The sequence below is a fragment of the Cibotium barometz genome, chromosome 46 (assembly GCF_041138505.1).
Source record: "Cibotium barometz isolate CiBa-2024 chromosome 46, ASM4113850v1, whole genome shotgun sequence".
In the NCBI taxonomy this organism is placed as follows: domain Eukaryota; kingdom Viridiplantae; phylum Streptophyta; class Polypodiopsida; order Cyatheales; family Cibotiaceae; genus Cibotium; species Cibotium barometz.
This window is the reverse complement of record NC_141091.1, coordinates 263,434-290,810: the sequence shown is the minus strand read 5'-3', so window position 1 is coordinate 290,810 and position 27,377 is coordinate 263,434. Positions and strand designations below refer to the sequence as shown.

Genomic DNA, 27,377 nt, shown 5'->3' with positions numbered 1-27,377 from the left:
GGAAAAAATACGGGAGTGAGGACAAACGATAAAACACCTATACAGGGCGGGAACACCCACAACAGAGGCCCTGGTGTCTGATTAAGACAAGAGATGACTTCTAACAAGCTGGTCCTTCAGAAGGCGCTTCCTACCACGGGTGGGAAGCCCTCCAAGGCCCTGAACATTCCATGAGACGATTCTCATGGAAGAGAAGAGGGTTTGACCTCCGATCTAAGAAGACGATGGGCAGCCTGAGGACGCCTCTCATAATGCTGGAGGACGGGAAAATCCACGGGGCAAAGTCCACTGACATGCCCTTGTCATAGGCCCTGCACAGTACCTGCATATGTACGAGAAACCTGTTCGCCCTGCGGGGCATCAGGGGCAATGGCATCATGCTGAAAATCCTGCAATACATGATCCCCACTGTGCTGAACATCCTGCATATCGCCCCCTCCAAGTAGAGAGGACTCAACAAAATCATCATGATCTTAGATATCATCTCTCTGCAAAGATGCATCAGCTGACACATCCCTCTGACCAGAAACATCATCTATCTGTACATGATCCGAGGAGGCCTTCCCATCAATCGCACCAGGGGGGCGGGCGTGAGAGGCAGCTCGCCACACCTGGCGGACTGAAGGACGGGAAGGAACCAAGGGAGGTGGCACCTGAGAAGCACACTTACGAGGCCTCCTGCGACCTCGAGCCCCCGGGCAATCTCGAGCAAAGTGACCCTGTTGGTGACAAACCTGGAACTGATCGGGTTTACCTGCAATCTCCATACGTTGCTTCAAAGGGCCACAAGGGCCCGGAAGCAAAACATAGTCCTCAAAGAGCTCAATGTCACGGGCAAGAACCATGACCCTGAGGATAGCATCCGCTGAGGCAGTGACCACCTGGGTAGAAGATGTCGGTAAGGCGTGGAGGGGGGGCACTTGAAGAACCAGCCCAAAGGCAAACCCGATGGCCTCTAACATAGGCCAATATGTGCGAGGAAGACCTGGGAATCTGAGAGTACTTGGGAAACGGTTCCGGTCTTCCTCAACAAGGTCAAAATAGCTGGAGTAGGGAAAAAAGAATATCTTCCTCCGGCCCAATGGCAAAAGGCTACCCTTCAAAACCTTTGAGGCTGCGTTCTTAGAATCAAAATCCACTTGGAAGAAACCTCTTCCAAGCAACCTGACATCTCGAAAGTGTGGAGCGAAGTCGGAGGGCAGAGCCGCCACCAGGACCCAATCCCGAGCCTGGAGACGGGACGGGTGAGATCCAAAGATTCTGGCAATGAGGGTTGCTTTGGAGTCTTTCTCTATTTCGGCGTAGAGGACCGTGAGCTCGGCTTCGGAAAAAACAATGGTTCGCCTGGCCGAGGGAGATTGATTAGCCATGATGCTAATCAAAGAAAAAGGCCGACTTGAACCTGGATGAGGAGCAATCCGAACCAAGGGGAAGAGGCAGGCAAGGAAGCGGAGGAAAGGAAGGGAGGGTGGAAAAGGGCAAAAAAGAAAAAATAAAATAAAAAGGAAGAAGAAAGAAGAAAGAAAGAAAGAAAGAAAAAGAAAAAAGAAAGAAGAAAAGGAAAAAAAAAAAAGAAAAAGAAAAAAGAGAAAAGAAAAAGAAGAAGAAAAAGAAAAAAGAAAAGAAAAAACCAGGCGAAGAAGGGCGGGGGAAGGGCAGCACAGCAAAGGCTGCGCAGAATGGAGGAGGCAGAGGAAGGAGGGGAGGCGGCAGGCGAAGAAGGGCTGGGGAAGGGCAGCGCAGCAAGGGCTGCGCAAAATGGAGGAGGCGGAGGAAGGAGGGGGGGCGGAGAGAGGAGGGGAGGCGAACAAGGAGAGTAGGAGGGGATGGGGCGCAGATAGGAGACAACAACGGGAGGAAGAGGGGCGGGCAGAAGCAGGGGCGAACAACGGGAGAGGAAGGAGGGGGGGGCGGAGGAAGGAAGGGGGGCGACACAGACGACAGAGGCGGAGGTTCAGGGAGCTCGTAGGTCTTCAGCACGTCGTTACTTCGTGGCGCATTTTTCCGCCTTGTGTACATATTTTCACATTGTGCCTACCTTGTCCTGTTCTTGTTTCATACTCCACTCCCGTTCTGTTCCCGTTCCACATTCCATGCAACTATAGAACATCTTCCCACTTCCACGTTAGGGTCCCAAGTTGACCTTAAGGCTCTCCCATATTTTACACACTCCCTTCCTCCCTCTTGAATATAAGAATATTGAAAATCATATTGTTAAATAAAATCGCCAAGATAAACAACATAGACATAGGTGCAAGAAACCGCCATTCCGACCCTATGGAACTCAGATATGTCGTTTGCCGTCCTAGGCATTCCCATTTCTGTTCCCCCTTCCCGTTCTTATTTTCTCACGATTGTGTACATAATTTTACATCGTTCTGTTCCATACTGGTTCCCATTTCCTACCTTGTCCCGTTCTTGTTCCATACTTCACTACCGTTCTGTTCCTATTCCCCATTCCATGCAACTATAGATGATCATCAATATACTGAGCTCTGAAAACTCTTCAAATATTAAGCTATGTGGCGCACTAATGCCACATAGCTCTCTTGATTCATTGCAACCTCTTCAACCCTCGTATTCTCCTCCAGAAGAATGGCATTTAGGGCCCAAGATGACCTTAAGATTCTCCCATATTTCTAAATTCCCTTCCTTCCCTATATGTCCTTCAATCCTCCCACTCTTCCTTACAAGAAGAGACATAAACAAAGGACAAGAGGTCCAAGTTCCCCTTTCTTGTAAATAGTATCCATTTTCTCCACCGTCATGCCATCAAGAGCATGTTCTGAGGCAATCTAAAAATCTCAAATATCCATCAAAATTGTGTTCCATGAAAGAATTTCAAGCTCAATTGGTTATCCAATCAAAAGCCATGGAGCTCGGACTAACAAAACTTTCCAATGATTTGTTGCTGATTCATCCACTTACAGGCCTTCTAAGTAACATGAGCCTGACGGGATATAATGGAAGGAAACAACTAGCCTTGTTGGGCCAGCCTACAGGTTGGGAACTGTCAAGCCTTGATGTTTCCTACTTCTTCATATAGCCTAGTACCTAATGGGTTCAGTGAGTTGTCGAGGTCATCCGTAGTTTGATGATCCCCTCTCATTCAATTTTGCAAGCCCTGGCATTTAATCCGTAGTGATTATGAGTTTGGTGCGAGATATGGTTATGAAGAACTTACAAGAGTACTCATTTATTTGCTTGTCATTGGTTATAGCTTGGTAGAGATTGCCACCTGTGATGGGTAGGTTATTTTGGATTAACAAAGAGACCCGTGCGTGCAATTTTATTGCCACATGCACACTCTTCCGAGGTGCGACATGGACATGCTTCTACCCATTGGCAAGCTTAGAGGTCGAGTATGTGGCTGGATTCATGTGTTTGTAAGGGCTATTATGCTAGTTCATTGTAATATTGTCCAAGCGCCCAATGAACAACAAGTGTGGACAGAGTTATTGGGTTATTGTGTGAACACACTTAGTTGGGCATTATTAATAGGGTTGGTAGGGTAGGCAGCCAACTTAACAACATTAGACACTATAAATAGGAGTCTAGGTCCTTAGTCATAGTCATTCACATTGATCATTTCTTCATCATCCACTGATCAGCCAAGCATCATTGAGTCATTGCGAGCTCATGAGTGTGTTACCATTGAGTATCTCTACTTCATCATTGACACATTTTGTGATGAGTAATACAAGGTGGATTAGGTCATCTTCTCTAATGTGTATCGAGCATGAAGAAGCAACAGTTTGTTGCATGGGTCCATGTCTCTAATTAGGGGCTAAATCAATCAATCATAAACACGTTCTGCAAGCACCCATGCTACATTGGTATCACAACGCCAAGCTTTGATCAAGAATGGCTACAAGATATTTTTATGATCGTGGAATGGAGTTCATCGCAAAGCACCCCATCATCATCAACATTTTGACCTCAAGTTTGCGTTTTTCCTTCAAAGATGTGTTTATCAGTTCTATACCAAATAGTTCTCGTGGTGCAAGGTGGCAATCAGCCAAGGCCTCTTGAGGGGGCCAAGTGCATTGTTGAAGGGAAAATGGAACAAGGAAGACAGGGAAGCTTGTAGAGCAGTAAAACACAGCCAGAATCGAGGTAGAAGAAGCGCATCCGAGGGAGGGGCTTCAATCCACAAAATACACTAGTCTTCAAGGCGTAGTCCTCAAGGTGTAATCTTCAAGGCGGTCCAGTGGACAGCCAATCGTAGCCTTCATTACACTTCAGTTTAGGGGTTGAGAAGGGGTAGCAAAACGCAGCCCACAGTAGCAGCAGACACATCAGCACTTCACAAGCGGCCTGCAGGATTGTTAACACCGCTTTTAGGGTGGCCATACCTGCGCACAATGGAAGGAGAGCGTATCCGTTTCATATATCTAGGTATAGGTTGATTTCCTGCCCTAGCATAGGCTGATATATTTGGGTATAGGCTGTTGTCACATAATTTCTTACAGCTTCTATTTTTCTATTGTTCATGTGTGGCATGTGGAGCCTGACATGACATACATGTATGGCTGGTGTAGCCTGACATGGTGTGTCTGTGTGGCATATGGAACCTGACATGACAGTACATGTATCATAGTTACCAGGGGACGGGGACGGGGACGGGGGACGGGAACGGGGACGGCTAAAGGTAGGGAACGGGGACGGGGGGTGGGGACGGCACTCAAAATTGTTAATTTTAGAGGAGTAAAGAATCAAGATTAATCAATCAATAACAACAAGCTTTCTAACTCCAGAAGTTATGAATCATGATACACATTACATTTGAAATTAAATTACGCTACGAGGTGCAAGAGTCAAGAGTCAAGACTTGCAAAGTCGGAAAAGAAAGACTTTAAAGTTGATAACATTAAATAGATATAAGATGTTGGGGCCTAGGTGATACAAAATATAAGTCACTCGCTCTCATACTCTGCGCTCCCAATAAGAGAGGTGCTAGCCTCATGATCATGAGTGCGTGAAGTGTGGATGGGGGTTGTGTCATCCGATGAAGGCTCATGATGAGAACCATCTGTCCCACCCTCCTGTGCATTAGTTGTAGCTGCCTCCTCTTGTTCCATCTCCCACTGTGTAAAAGTATCGGCATTGCATCTTGCACTCTTGCCAAGCATGCGCAAGTTTGCGCTAATGAAGACAAGATCATTAGCTCTTTCCACCCCAAGCCGATTTCTTTTCTTTGATGAAATGTGACTGTAGGAGGACCATAATTGCGCTAATGAAGACAAGATCATTAGCTCTTTCCACCCCAAGCCGATTTCTTTTCTTTGATGAAATGTGACTGTAGGAGGACCATAATTGCTCTAGGCAAGAAGAGCTAACGGACTGGCTCAAGATCCGGATCGCCAACTGTTGTAGCTCTGGTCCATCTGATCCGAAGTCCTCCCACCATAATGCTGCACCAACCTTGAATCTGTCCTGCTGCGCATCTGCACATCCTTATAGCCTTGAAATGCCCTGTAATTAGAGAGCTGGTCTCTAATTTTGCGCCTGATTTCTGCATCCGCCGTGAGGCGATCCAAGATGAGTCTCCAACCGTTGCTCACCTCTTTATCACCCTCCTGCCCTTTTCCCTGAAATTCTGGGTCCACCATAAAAGTAGCTGCATGTAAAGGAGAGGAATATGAGCTCCATCTCGCCACACAAAGTGAGTGGATCTCATAATATCTATCTACGTCTAGCTCAAGCTTCTCAAGACTCTCTATCATCTGGTCCATGGCTTCATATACTTTGCCGATGCATGGCTGCATAGCATCAACAATCTTGAGCAAGTGGACAATGGGATGCACCATGGCGTCAGTGCGCTTGAGGTCCTCCCAAAAATCAGCATCGTCGACCTTTTTCTTGCATGAAATCCCTACCTGTGTACGTGCAAAAGATGAGGAGCAAAACTCATCACTGATGAATAGTTGCCGCACGGCACCCTGACAATCCTTCAAGTGATGCAACATAAGAAAGTTGTATGCAAAGCGAGTGTCCGAGTACTTGAGAAGGACCTTTGTGGACCTCTTCCCAAACTCGGATCGAAGGTATGTGTGATTGTTGATGAAGGTCACAATTGCACATGCATCATCAATCACCGATTCAATCCATGACAATTTCCCAATATCTTTCAAAAGATTATTGAGACATTGTGCCATGCAAAAAGAGACCGTGATTTGAGGATACATACTCTCAAGAATAGCTCCCGCTGCCCTATTTGTCGCCTCACCATCCCGTGACGAAACCGATCACACATTCGGGGCCGATAATCTCGACAGCACTACTCCACTCAGCAGCAAGTACATCCGCACTCTTTCCCGTCCCTGAAGCATCATGTGAGGAGACAAAGTACATCCCCCCCCCCCCCCCCCCCCCGTGAGTATGCCACAAGGCCATGGATAGACCTTTTCCGCGTGTCACTCCATCCGTCTGCAATCAAAGAGACTCCATTGCGAGCCCATTGTCTCTTTGTGTTTGCCGCCGCTTGCTCAACAAGGCGTTTCTCCTTGTCAAGCATAGTGGTCCGCAAGGTTTCGGAGGATGGAGGTGTGTAGTGAGGACCGTACTCGCCAATCTTCTTCACCATCATTTTGAAGTAGTCGGACCTATTTATCATTTCAAAAAAAAAGAGGGTAAGTAATTAGAATGGCAAAATGGTGACCCGTGAATCGTGACTCGTGAGACATGATGATGAAATCATGTGAGTGAAATACGTACCGTGCCACACGAAAAGCAATGTGGTCATGAAAAAAGAAGCGGGCCACCACGGCATCAACCTCCTCCTTCTTTTTGGGATCCCAACTCCCCTCAAGAGTACTTTGCCGACGAGAGAGAGAGGGTGGACTAGGTTGCGGCATTGAGAAGGCGGCTTGTGTGAAGCCTCGAGTAGTGCCACGAGGAGGACGTGATAGAGGGGTAGATGAAGATGCACCACCACCAGATGTAGAACCTGATGTTTGGGTTGGAGTGACATAAGTGTTGGGATCCACTCCACGCACCCTTTGGCTTGCACTCAAAGCTTGATGGGCGGCAAGCTTTGCAAGAACCTCCTTTCTTATCTCCGGTGTGACCCGCTCACAAAATTTCACCTCATGACCGGGCTCATGCAACAAATGGGCCCTCACCCTATTGGCCCCACCCACACGCTTATATGGGCAAAGCTTGCATGTCCATGGACGTGCACCCCCCGCATGAGTAGGAGGCTCGAAGTTGACCTCATCCCACCATGACCACCCATCCGTTCTACTCCTACCGCCCGCACGAGAAGAGGATGCCATGAATAGTTAGTAACTTAGTAGTAGTCTAGTAGAAGAGGGTGGAGAGAGCTTAGAGGGTAGAGTAGGAGAAGAAGTAGAGGGAAGATTGAAGTAGTCTAGTAGGAGAGGGTGGAGAGGAAGGTGGTGGAGTAGGAGAGGGAGATAGTGGAGAGGAAAGCTTGAGTAGGAGAGGGAGATGGTGGAGAGGAACTCAAGTCTTGGAAGTTGGAAGGCTTGAGTAGAAGAGGAGTAGCTTGCAGCCCATTATATAGCATATGGCAGCTGGCTCTCTCTCTCTCTCTCTCTCTCTCTCTCTCTCTCTCAAACTCTCAAACGGCCAGCCGCCAACGGCTAGTAGCCGTTGTCTGAAAAAAAACGGCTGGAATTTGTAGCCGTTGCAGACGTCCCCCCGTCCCCGGCTGACAACGTCCCCCCGTCCCCCCGGGCGGGGACGCCCGTCCCCTGGTCACGTCCCGTCCGTTCCGTCTCCCAGGCCGTCCCGCCGCCGTTACGCAAATGCCGTTGCTCGGGACGGCATTCCCACGTCCCACGTGGGCGTCCTGCCGTCCCCCTGTCACTATGACATGTATGGCTGGTGTAGCCTAACATGATAGTACATGTTTGACTTGTGGGGCCTGACATGGTGTACATGTATGGCCCATGGAGCCTGACATGATGAAATTCTCTGGGACTAGCTATCTTGGAGATCTTTTGTACTTATGTTCTGGGAAGGTTCCGGAAGGATCATGAGCCCTAGACATTTTATCGGATACAACTGAGCAGATGGGTATTTCTTCCAATCTAGCTGCACTCATGTGCGTGCATGACTTTCATTTTATCTTTGGATGACTTGTCTTGTTTACCTGGACAATGCCTGAGAATTCTACCTGCGTTGTCCATGGGGCCGAGGACGCCTGGGCACCCTCTGAACGTGTATGTACACACCTGTTTGGGACTGACATGTGGTCTACATGTGTTTTGCAGGTGGTAAGTATCCCCAAAAACTCAATTTACAGCTTTATGAGTTCACATGCTAATAATTATTGGTGCAGGTTCACTCTCACTTATAAGTGACCCGACAACTTATAAGTGAGTACACGTTGAGCAGGACTTATTTAATACACATGGTGGCCAAAAATGGGCACTGGACATTATTTGGACCTCCTTCAAGTAGGCGCCCCCTTTTTGGACCACAAAAGCAAACGTGTGGGCTATTTTCACATGGTGGCCAAAAATGGGCACTGGACATTATTTGGACCTCCTTCAAGTAGGCGCCCCCTTTTTGGACCACAAAAGCAAACGTGTGGGCTATTTTCAGCAAGGAAGCCCTATTATGGGAGAAAACTCCAGTTCTAGGGTAGGCGCATACTTTTCCGCGTGCATGGGAGCTGGTCGACTGCTTCTACAGGCTGTTTACAGCCTTCTATCACGACAAAAACCTAACAGGTGCATGGGAGGTGCTGGCTGACCCCTTCTGCATGTCCTCCACTGCTGGCCGGCTGATTTACAGCTTGAACAAAGGCTGGACAGAGGATAAAAACAGAGAGGAAGAGCTGGTCGTGGGCATCTAGACAGTTTTCCTTCTGACTGGGGGCTTGCAGGCTTGTGTACAGCTACTGGTCGATTTCTTCTGAGGCTACTGAGGAGTGGTTGATTGCTGAAAACAGCCTTTGAGGGCTAGTCAACTTGCTCTATGAGCCAGACACGAAGAAGACGATGATGTTGAGTTGTCCTGGGCTGATGTGGGAGTGCTATGGGCTGTCCATAGTTGTCCTGCATGTGCTTGATGCCGGGAATGCTCACTTGTGCTGAGAATTGTCAGCAAATTCAGTTTATGTTATGTTTTCTTGTTTTCATATTGTATTGGAAGAAACATGTGTAGCCAGTGGTGGTGAACCTTGGGCACCCGCAAAGTTGTATTGGAAGCAGACTCCTTTTTGGTAATCTAACCATAAAGGGGAGGGAGGCGGGGGGGGGGGGGGGGGGTCAGCCAATCTTCTGGCTCCTAATGTGGTGTACTGTGCAGATTTGTCATCTTGTTTTATCTGGCATGCTTATGTGTATTTTCAGATTTCATGATTGATAAGATTTTCCGTGTACAGTTACCCTTTTGTTTACATTGGTATCTGAAACTCGCAGCGGGTGCCCGGGGGACTGGGGCCTTTGACACACTTGTCGATACCATCAAAGCATATTAAAACATTTAAACATGGCCACAACCTTAACACATATCCATCATCACTTTGCATAAAACATAAAAGCTGGACAAAATATCCACAAATGCTGAAAATGAAGCTTGCCCGTGTGACACCACATAGAGGCCGAACCACCCCCCCCCCCTCCCCCCTTGGAGTATTTTATTACCCAAGGAGAATAATATCATGTACAAGCTTTGAGGGCCTTACTCTCCCCACGGGAGATACCAAATTATCCATATACAAATGCCATAACACAGCCCAACACGAGGCAACCAAGCCGGAACACATGTTGTAGAAATGCCGAGCCAACATTATAATCCATATACCTCCGTGTGAGTACTGATTCTTCCCCAAAAACCATGGGTCTTCATGCAATAGAGCTGGTACAGCAAGTATAACTCTCCATTCAGTCGTACAACAAGTACAATGGCTCGTACAGTAGGTACAATGGCTGGTACAGCTGATACAGCAAGTACAAATACTGGTACAGCAGGTACAATGGCTGGTACAGTAGTTACAGTGGCTGGTACAACCAATACAATGGTTGGTACAGCAGGTACAAGGGCTGGTACAGCCGGTACAGTGGCTAGTACAGCAAGTACAAGGGCTGGTACAACCGGTACAGTGGTTGGTACAACAGGTACAGAAAGTACAAGGGCTGATACAACAAGTACAATGGCTAGAAATCATAATAAAATGATTCAATACCCTTGCCTTAAGTATTTCTTCGCTCGCGATGGAAGCCTCCAAAACAATCCCCAACAGCTGGTATTCTTCATGGGCAGCCTTCAAGAGAGAGAGAGAGAAAGAGAGTAGCCATCATTAGGGCAACCTGTAACGGTGGTAGAGGCTAGTGTGCAGCAAGAGAGCCTCTCTTAATGAAGAGAGAGGGCTCCAATTTAAAGATTTGGGCCTCCCATGAGCTAAAATGGCAAGAGAAGGCTACAATGACAAGTGGAAAGCCACACAATAGCTGAAGTGACAAGTGTGAGGCCACTTGTCTCACTTTGATCCACTTTCTAACAAGTGTCAGGCCACTTGTCTCACTTTGGTCCACTTTCTTGCCACGTGTCCCAATCTAAGAGATGGGTCCTTCCATAAACTTTATCTCTAAAAATATCCCAACTGGTCGACATTCTGTCATAGGCACTTTGCCAACTCTTGGTATCTGCTCAATTCCAGATGTAATGACGCGAACAGAATTTCCATCGGAGTTGGGCCAAAAATAGCAACTCTCCTAAATTTTAGGAGTGTGGTCCTTTGTATTCTAGGATAATCCCCCATTCCCAAAGCTTGTACTTTCCAAATATTTAGACATCTTGGAGTCCACCAGACCCCTTTCATACTGGGAAATGTCAAGGCTGGTGACAGTATTAGAGCCTAGCTTTCTACACAGTTGTGCCTAATATGATGCTGGATATGGCTGTAAGGAGTCATTATCCATGAGAGAAGGTTGGGATTCTAAGGTAGCCCTTGTCTTATTGTCGCGCCTCGAAAGAGGTTACCTTTGGTTTAAGCGGCAGTGAGCATGTGGAAAGACTTCGTGGCCCTCCTGTCTGTGTAGGGGCACTGTTGCACCCTTGCAGTCTATTCGGTATCATACTTAGAGAACTGGTAGAGAGCGATTCTGGGGCACGGAAAATTCTTTTCTTTTTGATGATGAGGGGTTTTCAGCTCATTTGAGAGATGCAAAACATCTTCATCATAGTCACAGGGGACGGAGGGGACGGACCCTTGGAACGGGGGGGCGCCGTCCCGGGAACACTGTGGGACGGACGTCCCCAACTGGGCGTCCCTCACAAGGGACGGCGTTCCGGGGACAAATCCAGGAGGGGACGGTTGTGGGGGACGGCTGCATGGGAACACCGCAGGTTACTGTTTGGGCAATGGTCACATTTTTGACCTTTTTTTTGGCTGGGAGGGGCTTTTCATGGGCCTTTAGCCTTGGCCCATAGGCCTTGAGCCTTTGAGGCTTTGGGCCTTGGCCTCTCTCTTGCCTCCCTCCCTATAAGAAGACACATACACACACACACTCCCTCTCACACTTCAAGCTTTAGCTTCACACACACTCTCTCTCTCTCTCCCTCAAGCGGCAAGCCTCAAGGGCCAAGGTCTCAAGTTTCAAGCTCACACAAGCAAGCTGTAGCCTCTCAAGACACACACTCTCCCTCACACACACACTCTCTCAAGCTTCACACACACACACTTTTTTTTTTTAGTAAAACCAGTAATTGTTATATTTTCATAAAGTCAATATACAAGACATTAGACTCCAAAGGAGAGCCTAATGGAAGCACACAAGAAAGTTTACATAATCATATTCTCCAGAGTGGAGAATATCCAAAGATCAAAAGCACTCGAAGAAAAGCTGAATACAAGATGCATCCATGTCACCCTCAAGGCAAGCAGCATATACAGACTGTCGCAATGAGGCTCGGAAAGATTCATATGGAAAAGTAAAATGCCTTTGAAACAAAGACTTTTCCTCTGGAGATGTTTGACAGGTACATTGTCAGTGGGGGTTACACTTGCAAGACGCCATATTGCATCATCCACCTGTCTAAGATGTATGGCTCTTTCAGAGACAATTCCTCATTTGCTTTGGCATTGTCCTTGTTCTAGGATCCTCCTCAGGCGTATTTCTGATTATCTTTGCCTTCGCTTCCCAACTCATAGATTTGGGAAACATTTCTGGCTCTTTGGCAGACATCTCAGAACTTTGTCCCAATACTCACTTTTTCTATTTTGGGTGAGATATTGGGCCCTATGGTTCACACACACACACACCCTCACACTCAACTTCTCAAGTTCTCCCTCAACTTTCAAGGCTCAAGCCTCACTCCCTCTCTCTCTCTCTCAAGCTATCAAGTGACAAGGAGGCATCCATCATCCATGGCATCCTCCTTGTGGTAGTGGCTCTTCAAGTTCCAACTACCTGTAGAAGGACGACGGGATGGACATGGTGGGATGAGGTCAATCACACCCCATCCCCCCATGGAGGTGGTGCACAGCCATGGACATGCAAGCTTTGCCCGTATAGGCGAGTGGGTGGTACTGACAAAGTAATTTTTAAGTGCCGTTCCTACCCCTATCCCCGTTCCCTACATATGGCCGTCCCCCGTTACCGTCCCCCGTCCCTTGTGACTATGATCTTCATGCATTGTCGGTGGTGTCTCCACCTTCTAGGTATGTTCTTGCTCCTAAAGTTCCATCCTCCAAAGTGGAAGGTGTTACACGAGAAATCAGCCCTAGATCTAGGCACCGTCGCCATCGTAGACATGACGAGGAGGATGATGTATTAGAGCGTCGGGATGCTCATCATAGGAAGTGTTACGACCTTGTGTTTTTCTCTGGACAGTATGCAGGTGGGCACGGGGACATGGTGGACAGTGTGAATGGCATTGGTTTGGAGTTGATAAGGAAACCCATGTGTGGACAACCCCAAGTGTTAAGGGGACAAAGAGATTTTAATTTATAAGGTTTTATAACCTTTGATGTTTTAAAATAAATAATATTTTGGAGGATGCACTTTTTGCTATTGCTTTTAGTTTTTGCTTTTTGGAGAAAAGCAGGCTGTTTTTGAGGCGCCTCCTTATTGTTAAAAAGGGGGAGAGTTGAAGAGCTGAGGTGGGTTTTTCTTCTTGGATGGCTGGTCGCCAGGGAGCTTAGGCGACACACAGGGCTGCAGCACGTTCTCTCCCTCTTAGCAACAGGCCGGCGGACTGAACTGCTTTTTCTTTCTCTCTTGTGGAAGCAAGTGCTGGGCTGCAGGCGGCTGCTTTGGCTGTGGAAAAAGCTGTCGACTGGCTGCGTTGCAGGGAAGCGCAGGTTTACAGCTGCATGTGGGCTCTCTCTAGGTGACTAGTGGGCTGGTCAGGCAGAAACAAAGGAGTCCAGCAGTTTGCAGGTGGCGGGCAGGGGCTGAACCGCAGGAAACGGCAATATGCAGAGAAGCGTGGGCTGGCCTTTTGCTTTTTGGCTACTGGCGGGCTGTGCTACAGCACACAGCAAACACACAGGTGGCAGATTGCAGGAGGAGCAGAGACGTGTTGCTGGACAGAGACAGCTGGCCATTGTCTACTCTCTCTCTCTCACAATGAACCTTGGGAAAACCAAGGTTATGGTGTTTAACACCACACAGGCATGGGTGACGAGATCAGAGCCTCAATTCACTTTCCCAGGGGAGCCGGTAGAGTACGTCAGGTCATATGTCTACTTGGGAGTTACTTTCACAGGACCGCGTTTCTCCCTGAAGGAGGCAGCAGCAGCTAGATTAGCTCGAGGGCATGCAGCCTTGGGGACACTTGAGAGGCAGTGTGCACACGTACAGTTTCAGGAGCCACGCACCAAATTGTGGCTATTTGATACGCTTGTCACACCGACCCTCCTGTACGGAGCTCCAATTTGGGGGCCCAATATACATCACACATCTCAGAGAGGGACAGATGAGGGATGGAGGCAAATGGAGAGACCACTGATTATGATGATTGCCCGCATGATTCGGAGCAAATCATCAGTACCACATGAGATTGTTCGGGCTAAGCTGGGTGCCCCACCAGTAGTAACCGAGGCCCTATTCCAAACAGTTACCTTTTTCCAGCGGCTATGGGAGCTCCCTCAGCAGAGGTACTCCCGATTGGCATTGACCTCATCCATACAGTTGGCAGAGGATGGAGATACTTATTGTTGGTACACTCAAATGTGATCATGGTTTGCGGATAGAGGCACTACCACCCTTTCAGTACAGTCTGGATTGTCCATGTTTGGATTTCACCCGCTCAGAGCAAAACCGCGTGATCAGGATGGATATCATCAGAGTGGACACAGAGAGGACATGGACTAGCCCCCTTGAGCCCTTGGGCACGAAAATGGATACAAGAGCCATTTTCTACACCTCTCACCGGATGATTTTATCACCCGCCTGGCGTACATGGATGTACACCTATCACATGGGATACGTTGTGCCATTGGACAGATCCGGACCTCATCCCACCAGCTGCGGATTGAGACAGGGCGATATGTGCATTAGATCTTGGATGACCGCATTTGTCAGCTATGCTACTAGGAGGTAGAGACAGAGGAACACTACATTTGCCAATGTACAATCTATTATGAGATCCGAGGGAGATATCACTGCCTCTTCCGGGAGGGTTTTGGGCCGTTACGCAGGGTCATGGAGTTTGAGGATCAGAGATGCCTGGGATTGTTTCTACTTGAGCTCAGGAGACACAGAGAGACCCTCTTGGCAGATAGGAGGCCGAGCCATGATGTACCTAGACAGAGGACCCTGACAGATTTCTTCGGCACCAGCACCAGCAACCCAGCCCACACACCTCCTGATACCTCCTCCATTGGGCCATCACGGCACCGACCACGCTCCCAGGGAGTCACCACTGATCAAGCAGTTACCTTATGTCGTGCTCGTCGACCACGCCCACCAGGATCCCGACCACGGCATCCTCACCATCGCCAAATCAGAGCCATTATTGCTCGGCATCGGAGGCGCCTACCTTGCTTCTACGACCTCTCCATTCTAGACAGCCCCATGGCGGAGATACTTGATCTAAGGAGAGAGCAACACTTCAACTTATCAGCATACATGGATCATTTTGCAGTATTTTCCAGTATTTTCTACTCAGTATCATCTCGGAGTCTTACAGTTCTGTTCTTATAACTGTAGGACAATCAGTTTATTGTACTTTTTAGTCTCATTTAGTTGTTCTCTTTGATGAGACAACAACTTTAGATGTACTCTCAATTTTGGTCTCATAGGCCACTATGGCCTCTTAGAGACGTTAATATATCATTTTATTTCTCTCTCTTGGAAGGAGGCGGACTGTGGGAGAGGCAGAAGTGCACATGTGGGACACATGCAAGGTAGACTTGCAAAAGAGCAAGGGTGCCATGAGAGGTGCCGGCTAGCGAGTCTTGAGCCTTGAGTGTGTACAAGGCCCTTGAGCACTTAGCTTGAAGGCTTTTTGAAGACAAAGATCAAGGGTTAAGGCTTTGTGAATGGCCCTTGATGAAGAAGACATGGGGTAAGGCTTGCTAAGCACTCATTTGGAAAACCTGGGTGAAACTACAAGGGATCCTGTTGGTGGAGGATTCTACAAGTCGTACTTTGTACTTGAATTTGAATAAGTTAAAGAAATACCGCAAGGGGCGCCACTACGATTTGGGGCCAATCGGTGTCCGTGTACTGTTTGCAGGAGCACTCTAGCTCCCCCTGTTTGTTTTCCTTTTCAGGTCCTCAAAGGTGTTGAAGTGTCTTGTGTGCGAGTGTTTGTTTCACCGCCCGTCAAGTTTTTGAAGGTCGATTTCAGCAAGAAGGCCAAAGAGTTCAAGTCAAGGGACAAGGACATCAAAGTCAAGAGCTATAATGGAAAGTTGGATACTACCAAGGCACTTGCTTTCATAAGGCAATTTGAAATAGCCTTTTGCACTGAGGAATTTACCGAGAAATCTATGCTCAGGCATGTGGGTATGCATCTTAAAGAGATCAAGGGTTAAGGCTTTGCGAATGGCCCTTGATGAAGAAGACATGGGGTAAGGCTTGCTAAGCACTCATTTGGAAAACCTGGGTGAAACTACAAGGGATCTTGTTGGTGGAGGATTCTACAAGTTGTACTTTGTACTTGAATTTGAATAAATTAAAGAAATACCGCAAGGGGCGCCACTGCGATTTGGGGCCAATCGGTGTCCGTGTACTGTTTGCAGGAGCACTCTAGCTCCCCCTGTTTGTTTTCCTTTTCAGGTCCTCAAAGGTGTTGAAGTGTCTTGTGTGCGAGTGTTTGTTTCATCGCCCGTCAAGTTGAAGGTCAGTTTCAACAAGAAGGCCAAAGAGTTCAAGTCAGGGGACAAGGACATCAAAGTCGAGAGCTATAATGGAAAGTTGGATACTACCAAGGCACTTGCTTTCATAAGGCAATTTGAAATAGCCTTTTGCATTGAGGAATTTACCGAGAAATCTATGCTCAGGCATGTGGGTATGCATCTTAAAGAGACTGCAAGTGATTGGTGGATGGCAAGCTTTTGGATAGGACAGCTACCCGTACTTGGAGTGCTTTCAAAGAGCAATTTTATGATCAATTCCTTCCTCCTCACTTTGAGAAGGATGTACGAAAGGAATTAAGGAAAGTTTGAGTCGGGGCTGCAACGAATCATTCAAAAGAGCCTTGTAGTGTATCCCCACAACACCTTACAAGAGCTCATATACTCAGCAACTATTTCTCAGGAGTTGCATAGCAAGGGAGCGTCAAAAAGACAAGAATTCAGCTCATACAAGGAAAATTTCAGAGCTGGAAATGAGCAGAAAAAGGGTGGATACCCACCTAAGTTTATGCCTCATGAGTCCAAGGATGCAAAAGGGGGCTCATAAAAGAAGCCACGGGGTAAAAAGGATGATCCTAAGCTGTCTAGACAGCATATCTTTGATTGCATGAGAGAGAGGAAGTGCTTCACATGTGGGAGCAAAGATCACATGAAAGCTCAATGCCCCCAGAATCTCAAAAAGAATAATGTGCACGATGCCAAACCGAGTGTGAATGTTATACCCGATTATGAACCAAAGAGCACAATCTTATGCAAAGCTTGGGGCAAGTTAAAGGACCAAACAGCTTTATTCCTTTTTGATAATGCCTCAACAGATAACTTCATATCCATACAGACGGCTGCAGCTCTTGGGTTAAAGCCCGAGGAATTGGGCATGGACTTTCATGCAGATGCTGCCTTTGAGGGCAAGGAAGTTAAGGTCACTCCCATCATTGGGAAGCTTCGCATACAAATACAGGGATATTTGGATCATAAAGACTTCCTCGTGGCACCACTTACAGGATGTGATGTGATACTTGGGATGCCTTGGCATTATTGTTTGGATCCTAGGATTTTGCACAAAGAAAAGAAAGTTATGTTTACTCATAGGGGTAGAGAAGTTTGTATTGATGCGGGTACTACTGGGAGTACCATACCCGTTGTAAGCCATATATCTATTTCAAAGGCAATAAAGAAATCAGCTTGTTCTTACTTGGTCTTTGTACGTGATAATGTTGAGCATGATGCTGTAACTCCCAGATCAAGATAAGATTGATTTCTTAAGTGAATATGCTGATTCACTACCAGGAAAATTACCCCCAGAGAGGCCAGAGGATCATTGTATTGATATAATCCCTGGTGGGAGCTCTCCTCCTAACCAACCTCCTTATAGGGTGAGTGCTGTCCAACAGGAGGAAATCATGACTCAAGTAAATGATTTACTTGAGAAGGGGTTGATGAGGCCAAGTTCTTCGCCTTATTCTTCTCCAGTTTTACTTGTGCAGAAAAAGGATGGGACATACAGAATGTGTGTTGATTATAGAGCCCTTAACAAGATTACTATCAAGAACAGGTTTCCAATTCCTCGAATCAATGATATTCTTGATAAACTTGAGGGAGCTACTTGTTTCAGTCACATTGATCTTAAGAGTGGTTACCATCAGATTCGAGTGGTACCTCAAGATGCGCACAAAATGGCTTTTCGAACGTCATTTGGATTGTGCCATTTGGACTTACGAATGCTCCCGCCACTTTCAATAGAATGATGGACAGAATTTTTAAACCTCACCGCAAGTTCATAGGAACTTTCTTTGATGATATTATCATTTTTTCAAAGAGTGAGGCTGAACATAAAGTGCATCTTGCCATTGTTTTTGAAGAGCTAAGGAAACATAAGCTTTTCATCAATGGAAAGAAGAGTGAATTCTTCTTGTCAGAAATTCACTATTTAGGGCATATTGTTTCCAAGGATGGAGTATGCATGGATCCCGCAAAGATTCAAGCCATCAAGGATTGGCCAGAACTGCAGTATGTGCATCAAGTTCGGAGCTTTATTGGTTTATGCTCTTATTATGACACTTTGCTTTCTTAGCTTCACCGTTACATGATCTAACGAAGAAGAAAGTAGCGTTCCATTGGTCGGAACCCGAAAAGATAGCTTTTCAAAAGTTGAAGGATGTCTTCATATCAAGGCCAGTTCTTATTATTCCAGATTTGCATAGACCTTTTGTGGTCGAGTGTGATGCATGTGGAGATTGTTTGGGGACTGTTTTGAACCAAGAGGGACATGCAGTGGCTTTTGAAAGCCGCCGCCTGCAACATGCGGAATTGTATTTGCAGGTTTATGAGAAAGAGTTGTTGGCTGTTATTCATGCCCTTCAAACATGGAAGCATTATCTTTTGGGGACTGAATTTATGGTAGAAACAGATCACCAGAGTTTGCGGCACTTTCTTACACAGCCTAAACTCTCGGAAAAGCATCTAAGGCGGGCAAACTTCTTGTCCATGTTCCATTTTCAGATTTTACATACCCCGGGCAAGAAGAATTTGGTGGCGGATGCTTTGTCACGCAGGCCACAAGTGCATGCCGTAACTACCGCCTACCATCAAGACTTATCAAGGATGCGAGATATGTATGCTTTGGACACAGATTTTCAGCTTATTTGGGCTGATTTGAATCATGGTACTGCTGTCCCATCTTATTCGATTAGAGATGGGTTTCTGATGATACAGAATCGTATTTGTGTAGTGCGTGAATTACGCCAAAAGGTTATGGAAGAGTTTCATCCTTTTTCTGCTTAGCTTGAGATCTTTCTATGGCTGTCCGAGCCTGTGCAAATGCAGTATCCAAATCATGGACATACTCATCTGTTGCAAAGATTTCATCTTTTGTTCGTAGGATAGGTGGAAGTACCACCTTGCCATAGACTATCTCAAATGGAGCCTTATTAGTGGAAGAATGCACTGTGTTATTGTATGCAAACTCAACCAATGGCAAATACTTTTTTCAATCTGACTTTTGCTCAGATACATAACACTTGAGCAAGTCAAGCACAGCTGAATTTGCAATTTCACTCTGACCATTCATCTGAGGATGATAGGCTAATGAAAAACTCAATTTTGTGCCCATATTATAAAACAATGCCTGCCAAAATAAACTGGTAGTCCGAGGATCTCTATCTCCCATAATAGACTTGGGCATGCCATGATGTTTGAAAATCTGAGCTAAGAACAACTTTGCCATGTGCTCTGGCTTGATTGTTTTCCTCACAAGGATAAAGTGTGCTTGTTTGCTAAAGTGATCTATAGTCCATATAGCATCATTTCCATGTGCCGATTTCGGCAAATCCATAATGAAATCCATAGCAATGCTTTCACGTGGTTCTTGTGGAATGGGTAAGGGCTGAAGCAAACCAGGTGTCTTGTGTCTGTCAAACTTGACTTTCTGACACACTATGCTCTCTCGCACATAAGCTTCAATATCCCTGCATAGAGCTGGCCAAAAGAAATATCTTTCCAAAGCTTGTGTAGTAGCTAGAATACCACGATGACCAGCATATGGTGGAGAACAAGCGAGAGGTGGTTTTCAAGGAAGGTGATTGAGTATTACTAGAGAAAGCACGTCTTCAGAAGCGGCCAAGTAAGGAAGGCCGGTTTCCTAAGCTTTCAAACAAGTATTACGGGCCATTCCAAATTTTGCAGAAAATAAATGAAGTGGCATATAGATTGGTATTGTCCGATCACTGGAAAACACACAATGCCTTTCATATCAATTTGCTAAGGCCTTATGTGGGACCACCTCCTATGGAACCAGTTTTGGAAGATCCACCAGAAGTGGATGAACTTGAGGAGGTATTGCAACCTGAGCACATAGTTTTTCATAAAGAGCGCAAGCAGGCAGGTGGCAAGCTAGTGCGCAGGTATCTTGTGAAGTTTAAAAACTATTCGGCTATGGATGCAAAATGGATGGACAAGGATTATTTTGCGGATTATCCGGAACTTCTGAAGGCCTACTTGGAAGCTTTTCAATTGCGGTCAACTGCTTAGAAGCCGGGGGAATGTCACAAAATTCCTTACAGCTTCTATTTTTCTACTGTTCAAGCATGTGGAGCATGACATGACATACATGTATGGCTGGTGTAGCCTGACATGGTGTGTCTGTGTGGCATATGGAGCCTGACATGACAGTACATGTATGGCTGGTGTAGCCTAACATGATAGTACATGTGTGGCTTGTGGGGCCTGACATGGTGTACATCATAGTCACAAGGGACGGGGGACGAGGACGGGGACGGGATGGGGGACGGCCATAAGTAGGGAACGGGGACGGGGGAGGGAACGGCACTCAAAAAATACTTTTTTTTTAAATTTTTCTACTCTACACTTATTCTACTTTGGAAGTACATCAAAATGACCACAAATTTACACTAAAATGGTAAGCTTTTGAGTCATATTAATAATTAAGTAGATACAAAATGAGTCATGACTCAAGAGTCAGGAGTCAGGACTAAGCCTTAAGGAGGCAGAATACATGGACGGACTCCAATGAGTCAATGACAAAAAAGTGCTGAAGACTAGAGGCTAGGGCTAGAGCTAAGTAGTAGGAATCATGATCCATGAATGATCATCCACGTGAAGTGCTCGCCTCATGGTCATGGGTAGCTTGTGCCAAAGAAGCATCAAGCTCATCCTCAGTCTCATCCTCACTGGCATGCTGCTCCTGCACCTCATCCTCTTCTTGTTGACTCATCTCCCACTCCGTGATGGAATCTGCCTTCTTGGTCACGCTCTTGCAAAGCATTCATGAGCGGATGGGGTGTAATTAACCTCCTCCCACCATGTCCATCCCGTTGTCCTTCTACGAGAAGCCCCGGCGCGTGAGGAGGATGCCATGGTTGAAGATGGCTTGACTCTTGAGCCTTGAGGAATGAGAGAGAGAGAGAGAGAGCCTAGAGGCCTAGAGGCTAGAGCCTAGACTCTAGAGGCTTGGAAGTTGGAAGACTCAAGAGGCTTGAAAGTTGAGGGAGACGTGAGAGAGAGAGAGAGAGAGAGAGAGAGAGGCCTAGAGCCTAGAGGCTTGGAAGTTGGAAGACTCAAGAGGCTTGAGGGAGAGGTGAGAGAGAGAGAGAGAGAGAGAGTCTAGATTCTAGAATCTAGATAGTAGGGCGGCGGCCCGCGGGCCTTGTGTGAGAGCCTAGAGGCTTGGAACTTGGAAGTTGGAAGCTAGAAGAAGCTTGAGCCTTGAAAGCTTGAGCCTTGAGAGTTGTGTGTGCTTGTAGCCTTGTAGAGGCTTGTTCTTATATAGATAGGCAAGAGAGAGAGAGGAAAGCCTCAAGGGCAAGAGAGAGAGAGGGCCAAGCCTCAAAGGCTCAAGGCTCAAGGGCCAAGGCCCAAGGCCAAGCCAACAGCCATAAACGGCTAGAAACGGCAAGCGCAACGGCCAAAAACGGCGAGCGCAACGGCAAAAAATAGCCAGCAACGGCTCTCTGTCGTCCCCTCACAGAGCCGTCCCCGACCACCATCCCTGTCCCTGCGGCGTCCCCGTCCCCGTCCCCTGTGTGTGACGCGTCGTGGGGGACGTCCGTCCTTCCCCGTCCGTCTGTTCCGTCCCAATCGCCGTCCCCGCGTTCCAAGCAGCCGTCCCCTCCGTCCCCTGTGACTATGGTGTACATGTATGGCCCATGGAGCCTGACATGATGAAATTCTATGGGACTAGCTATCTTGGAGATCTTTTGAAATTATGTTCTGGGAAGGTTCCAGAAGGATCATGAGTCCTGGACATTTTATCGGATACAACTGAGCAGATGGGTGTTTCTTCCAATCTAGCTACACTCATGTGTGTGCATGACTTTGATTTTATCTTTGGATGACTTGTCTTGTTTGCCTGGACAATGCCTGAGATTTCTGCCTACGTTGTCCATGGGGCCGGGGACGTTGGGCACCCTGTGGACGTGTATGTGCACACCTGTTTGGGACTGACAGGTGGTCTACATGTGTTTTGCAAGTGGTAAGTATTCCCAAAAACTCAATTTACAGCTTTATGAGTTCACATGCTAATAATTATTGGTGCAGGTTCACATGCTTATAAGTGACCGAATAACTTATAAGTGAGTACACATTGAGCAGGATTTATTTAATACACGTGGCGGCCAAAAACTGGGCACTGGACATTATTTGGACCTCCTTCAAGTAGGTGCCCCCTTTTTGGACTTCTGGACCAAAAAAGCACACATGGCTACTATTTTCAGCAGGGAAGCCCTATTATGGGAGAAAACTCCAGTTCTGGGGTAGGCGCCTGCTTTTCCGGGTGCATGGGAGCTGGTCGACTGCTTCTACAGGCTGTTTATAGCCTTCTATCGCGACAAAAACCTAACAGGTGCATGGGAGGTGCTGGCCGACCCCTTCTGCATGTTCGCCACTGCTGGCCAGCTGATTTACAGCTTGAACAAAGGCTGGACAGAGGATAAAAACAAAGACGAAGAGCTGGTCGTGGGCATCTGGATAGTTTTCATCTGACCGGGGGCTTGCAAGCTTGTGTACAGCTGCTGGTCGATTTCTTCTAAGGCTACTGAGGGCTGGTTGATTGCTGAAAACGGCCTTTGAGGGCTGGTCGACTTGCTCTATGAGCCAGACAGGAAGAAGCCGATGATGTTGAGTTGTCCCGGGCTGATGTGGGAGTGCTATGGGCTGTCCATAGTTGTCTTGCATGTGCTTGATGCCGGGAATGCTCACTTGTGCTAAGAATTCTCAACAAATTCAGTTTATGTTATGTTTTCTTGTTTTCATATTGTATTGGAAGAAACAAGTGCAGCCAATGGTGAACCCTGGGCACCCGCAAAGTTGTATTGGAAGCAGACTCCTTTTTGGTAATCTAACCATAAAGGGGGGGGGGGGGGGGGGTTCAACCCATCTTCTGGCCCCTAGTGTGGTGTACTGTGCAGATTTGTCATCTTGTTTTATCTAGCATGCTTATGTGTATTTTCAGATTTCATGATTGATAAGATTTTCCGTGTACAGTTGCCCTTCCGTTTACAGCTGCTTCCTTGCACAAGCATAGGCTGATATATCTTGGTTTCCTGCCCAAGCATAGGATGATAAATTTGGGTATAGGCTAATTCTTTGCCAAGCCAGCTAGCTACACCCTTCCTCCATCGTGCAAGGATGAAACCTTCACCAAGTCCTTGATCAAGATGGGTGTATTTATTTTTCATTCCCACAAGTACATGTGCTTGTCCAAATTCATCTACATGTATAGGTGTTTTTCCAGCCCAGGGCAAGTTTAGGTATTTGCTAAGAAAGTCAAGATCAAGCCATGGAATCTTATTGGGAAAAGGTCCAACGAGAAGCCGAGGAGCGTGTAGAGTTTCACAAAAAGCAATTGGAGACATAGATAGATGAAGGAAACAACTTCAAGAAAACCAGAGAATTAGACGTCTGAAAGCGATAAGAGGAGTTACTAGCCATGATGGCCTCATTCATGAGATCATGCACCTGGCAAAGTGTCAATGCAATGGGCTGGACCGGTCTAAATGACAATGCAAGTGGTTGGACCGGTCCAAGGTAGCTAGCACTTTTGTCCAGTCCAAAAGTGAAGGGCCAAAACACTGACGGCAGATAGTGGGCAGCCAAGGTGGCTACCGACTCACATGAAATATGCGGTGAACCTTCCATATTCAATCTCCCTCTTGGAGATGCATTAGCATAAAATACTTATCTTGAGATTCTTGTATGGCTACCTGTCACCCCAAGATTCTTACCCAACTTAGAGTTGTGAAAATTTACAAATAACCTTCATTGTCGAGGAAGGATATTTAGAACACATACAAAGCCCCATTCTATCAAGCGAATGTCTCTTGACATAACCAAAGATATTATCCCAGAACTCATGAATACGAACTCAATGCGCCTATAACCTCAACATGTCCAACAGTCACATGAGCATCATAAAATATACATGCCAACATAGGCACCTCTTTATTGCTATCACATAAGTACATAATTCAATGCATCAAGTCACATTTCTGGAAGTCCAAAATTCATGACTGACAAAGTCTTTGCCTTCAAGCATTTAAGTAATTCTCTTGGTCACACAATCCTTCATTGGATTGATGTGTGCATCCCAAGACAGTCCCAAAAGTACATCACAACCCTACAAAGGTGCAACCTTGAGAAGCTCTCATGGTCCTTGTAACCTTGAATGTAAGTACACAACCTGCTTATAACAGGTGTTTCCAATACAGAACATGCATCCACAGGCATCTAACCAGGCCTATCACCCAGACATCTTTGTATCTATGGAGAAATCATGAAAGCAAGAAAAGGGTCGATTGGTCCTTCAATTGACCCCATGCTTTGCATACCTTTTTACTCTCTGCGGGCTGCCCCATATTCCCTTGCAGATAGAGAATCACATTCATCTATACTTTCTCCTCTTGAACCACTTCCAAGCACTGTGTCAAAATTTGTCTTTTGCTACCACACTTGAAGCGCCTTTTACTCAAATAGGTAGCTTTCTGCTGACGGAAGAGTCTGGGAACAAATTTCTTGCACACACACCTCCCACCCTTCATTTCTTCACAACCCTTAGGTGATCCTCGTGCTAATTGGACTTTTGACCAGCCCTTGATCTCCATTTAGATGCATTCGTGGCTCATTTGGCTTGCCTCCACTTAATACACAAATTCTCGGTGAATGTAGCTACCACAAAGTACTGGATGCCCTTGAAATCCAAGCACAGATAAACGCTCATTATCACTCTACTCTTTGTAGCTTTTGATTTTATTAATCCTATGTTATATTGCAGTGCACATTTTCTCTTAATTTCTGCTTCTCACACAGTCCTTGAATGCAGTGTGTTGAGAGGCCATGGTGTAGATGGGGGAAAAATACCTAAGGTGTTCGAACTCATCTTTGAGTAATGCGGCAGTTCTTCCTTGCTCCTCAGCTTTCTCAATTTTAGAGCCCTGGAAAAACATACAGGTCCAACTGAGAAGGGCAGTGAGGCCATGGGCGGTTGGACACTGACATGAGGTGGAGGTTTAGTTACATCAAGGGTCAGGATTGATCTTCCTGACTCAACCTTATGGTTTAAAGGAGAGCACCTGTGCATGTGTGAGGGTGCACGTCCGGAGCAAAGAAAGATTTTTACTCGTGTGGATGTGCGCGCAGAGAAGAATAAGGGGGAGCCAACCTGGAGAGCAAGGCGGGAGCACATGGAGCGGAGGAGGAATTGTAGCTTTGCCATGACAGGCACCTGCTGCAGCGCCACCAGCTCCTGGATGATGTCCTCATCCGCATCCTCGCACGCTACCGCCTGCGCCGACGCTAGTACCTCCGCAGCTGCAGCCATGGGGAGGCTCGCTAGCAAAAATGCACACGAAGGAAGAGAGAGGAGGAGGAGAGAGAGAGAGAGCGCTCGCCTCGCCACCTTTTTTCCCTCGCCCTTTTTAAGAGTCGCGACCCTCTGATTAAAAAGATCCGCCGTCACCTTAGCCCTAGACTGCCATGGAAAAAAACCCAAAAAAAAATCACCTTCAAATAAGAAAGCCCTTCCATATTGAGGCTTTTTTTGATCGTGTATTAATTAATGCTCGCTAAGCACAGGCATTAATTAATACAATGAAGGTCTCAAAGGTCTCATTTTAGCAAGCGTGTCTTTTCCTCCCACCTCCTCCGACCAGTTGACCACCCCTCCCACCTCCTCCGACCACCCCTCCTGCTACAGCTTTCGTCCACCCTTTGTCGTGCTCAGATAAAACTCGAGATATTCAACTCTTCTCCTATGTCCATCCTCCCCACAACTCCTCTCTCCCATGTGTAGCACTACCTCCGCCTTGCTAAGATACAATACTAGAGAGAGAAAGAAAGGTCTCGCTTTCCTCACGAGAGAAAGTAACTACTATAGCATTAGCCAGGTTCAGCCGAAGTACTGTATGATGAAAAATAAAAGATTGCATCGTAGAGAGTACAAGCGCAGTGAAAGCAACGAGAGAGATAAAGAGGGGTCTCAGTAGAGGACACACAGCAAGAAATATATGCTATTTAAAGATAAACATTAAAGAAATTTGAGAGCTGCAAACATTTCAAGCTCAAAAAAACGTTGGAGATTTCGACCTTTTCTCTTACACCACTACCTAATTAATTTATGGAACGCTACCGAATTAATTTATGGAACGCACAAAAAAATGTTGGAGGTTTAATAAGGCACCAAAATTTTTTTCTTGGATTTATGAAGTAACCGCGACACCCTCTCCACCGCGACTTTAACTAAAGGTTGCACTTTAGTGGAGTTTTTAATTTCAATTGCTTATTTGAGAAGGCCCCGGTTGTGGTCATGTCTGCTTAATGTCCTCTTCTCTGATTGTTGTTCTTGACTCTTCCATCAGTTGGCCATCTCGAATGCTCACGCTTTTTGTGGCGCTCCTAGCTGTCTCCAACGCTTCATGGTGCTCCTCCATGCTGGTCAATGTCTTTGGCCGTTGGTGATGCGTTGGCTCTTCTTTACTTACTGTTATGGGCTCTTCCATTGATTGGCCATCTCGAATCCTTGTTCCCACTTTTTGTGGTGCCCTTGGCCATCTCCAACCCTTTCGGTTTTCATCCATGGTGTTCGATGTATTCGGCCCTTCGTGATCCCCTGCGACTTTCCAAGGTATGGTTGCTCACATCATCTGTTTTGTTCTTTCTTGCTCTTTCATGCTCTTGCTACCTTCTCAGATCTTAATATATGCCCAAATGGTTTCTTTCTATATAATTCAAAGGGAAAATAACATATGGTTTGGATCTTGTGAAAAGCACATATGCTTTGGACCTTCGAATATTGCCAAGATGAGAAATTTAGATATTTAACATATGCTTTGGACCTTCGAATATTGCCAAGATGAGAAATTTAGATATTTAACATATGGTTTGGATCTTGTGAAAAGCACATATGCTTTGGACTTTCGAATATATTGCCAAGATAAGAAATTTAGATATTTAACAGATTTTTTATTGTGTGTCATTTTGTCATGCAAAAACACATGCTCTCTCTCTCTCTCTCTCTCTCTCTCTCTCTCTCTCTCTCTCTCTCTCTCTCTCTCTCTCAATCTGACCTCGACCTCCTACCTCTTTT

At 46.5% G+C, this 27,377-nt stretch overlaps 1 protein-coding gene and 1 pseudogene across 7 annotated transcripts in view; both read right to left on the bottom strand.

The window, feature by feature from the left end:
- LOC147611784 (uncharacterized) overlaps window positions 1-25,808 on the bottom strand; it is a 76,879-nt gene extending 51,071 nt beyond the window's left edge. For 2 of the 7 annotated variants that reach the window (XM_086783613.1, XM_086783616.1), the window contains exons 1-2: window positions 25,455-25,808; window positions 25,154-25,227 (exon numbers count right to left, since the gene is read on the bottom strand). In XM_086783613.1, coding sequence (XP_086639739.1) covers window positions 25,154-25,227; window positions 25,455-25,613 — 233 coding nt within the window. In that variant the 5' untranslated portion in view covers window positions 25,614-25,808. The remainder of the gene's footprint in view (window positions 1-25,153; window positions 25,228-25,454) is intronic. The other 5 variants (XM_086783614.1, XM_086783615.1, XM_086783618.1 and 2 more) reach the window with 3 other exon arrangements.
- On the bottom strand, window positions 2,369-6,772 carry LOC147611785 (uncharacterized; annotated as a pseudogene).
- Window positions 25,809-27,377: the final 1,569 nt, after the last annotated feature.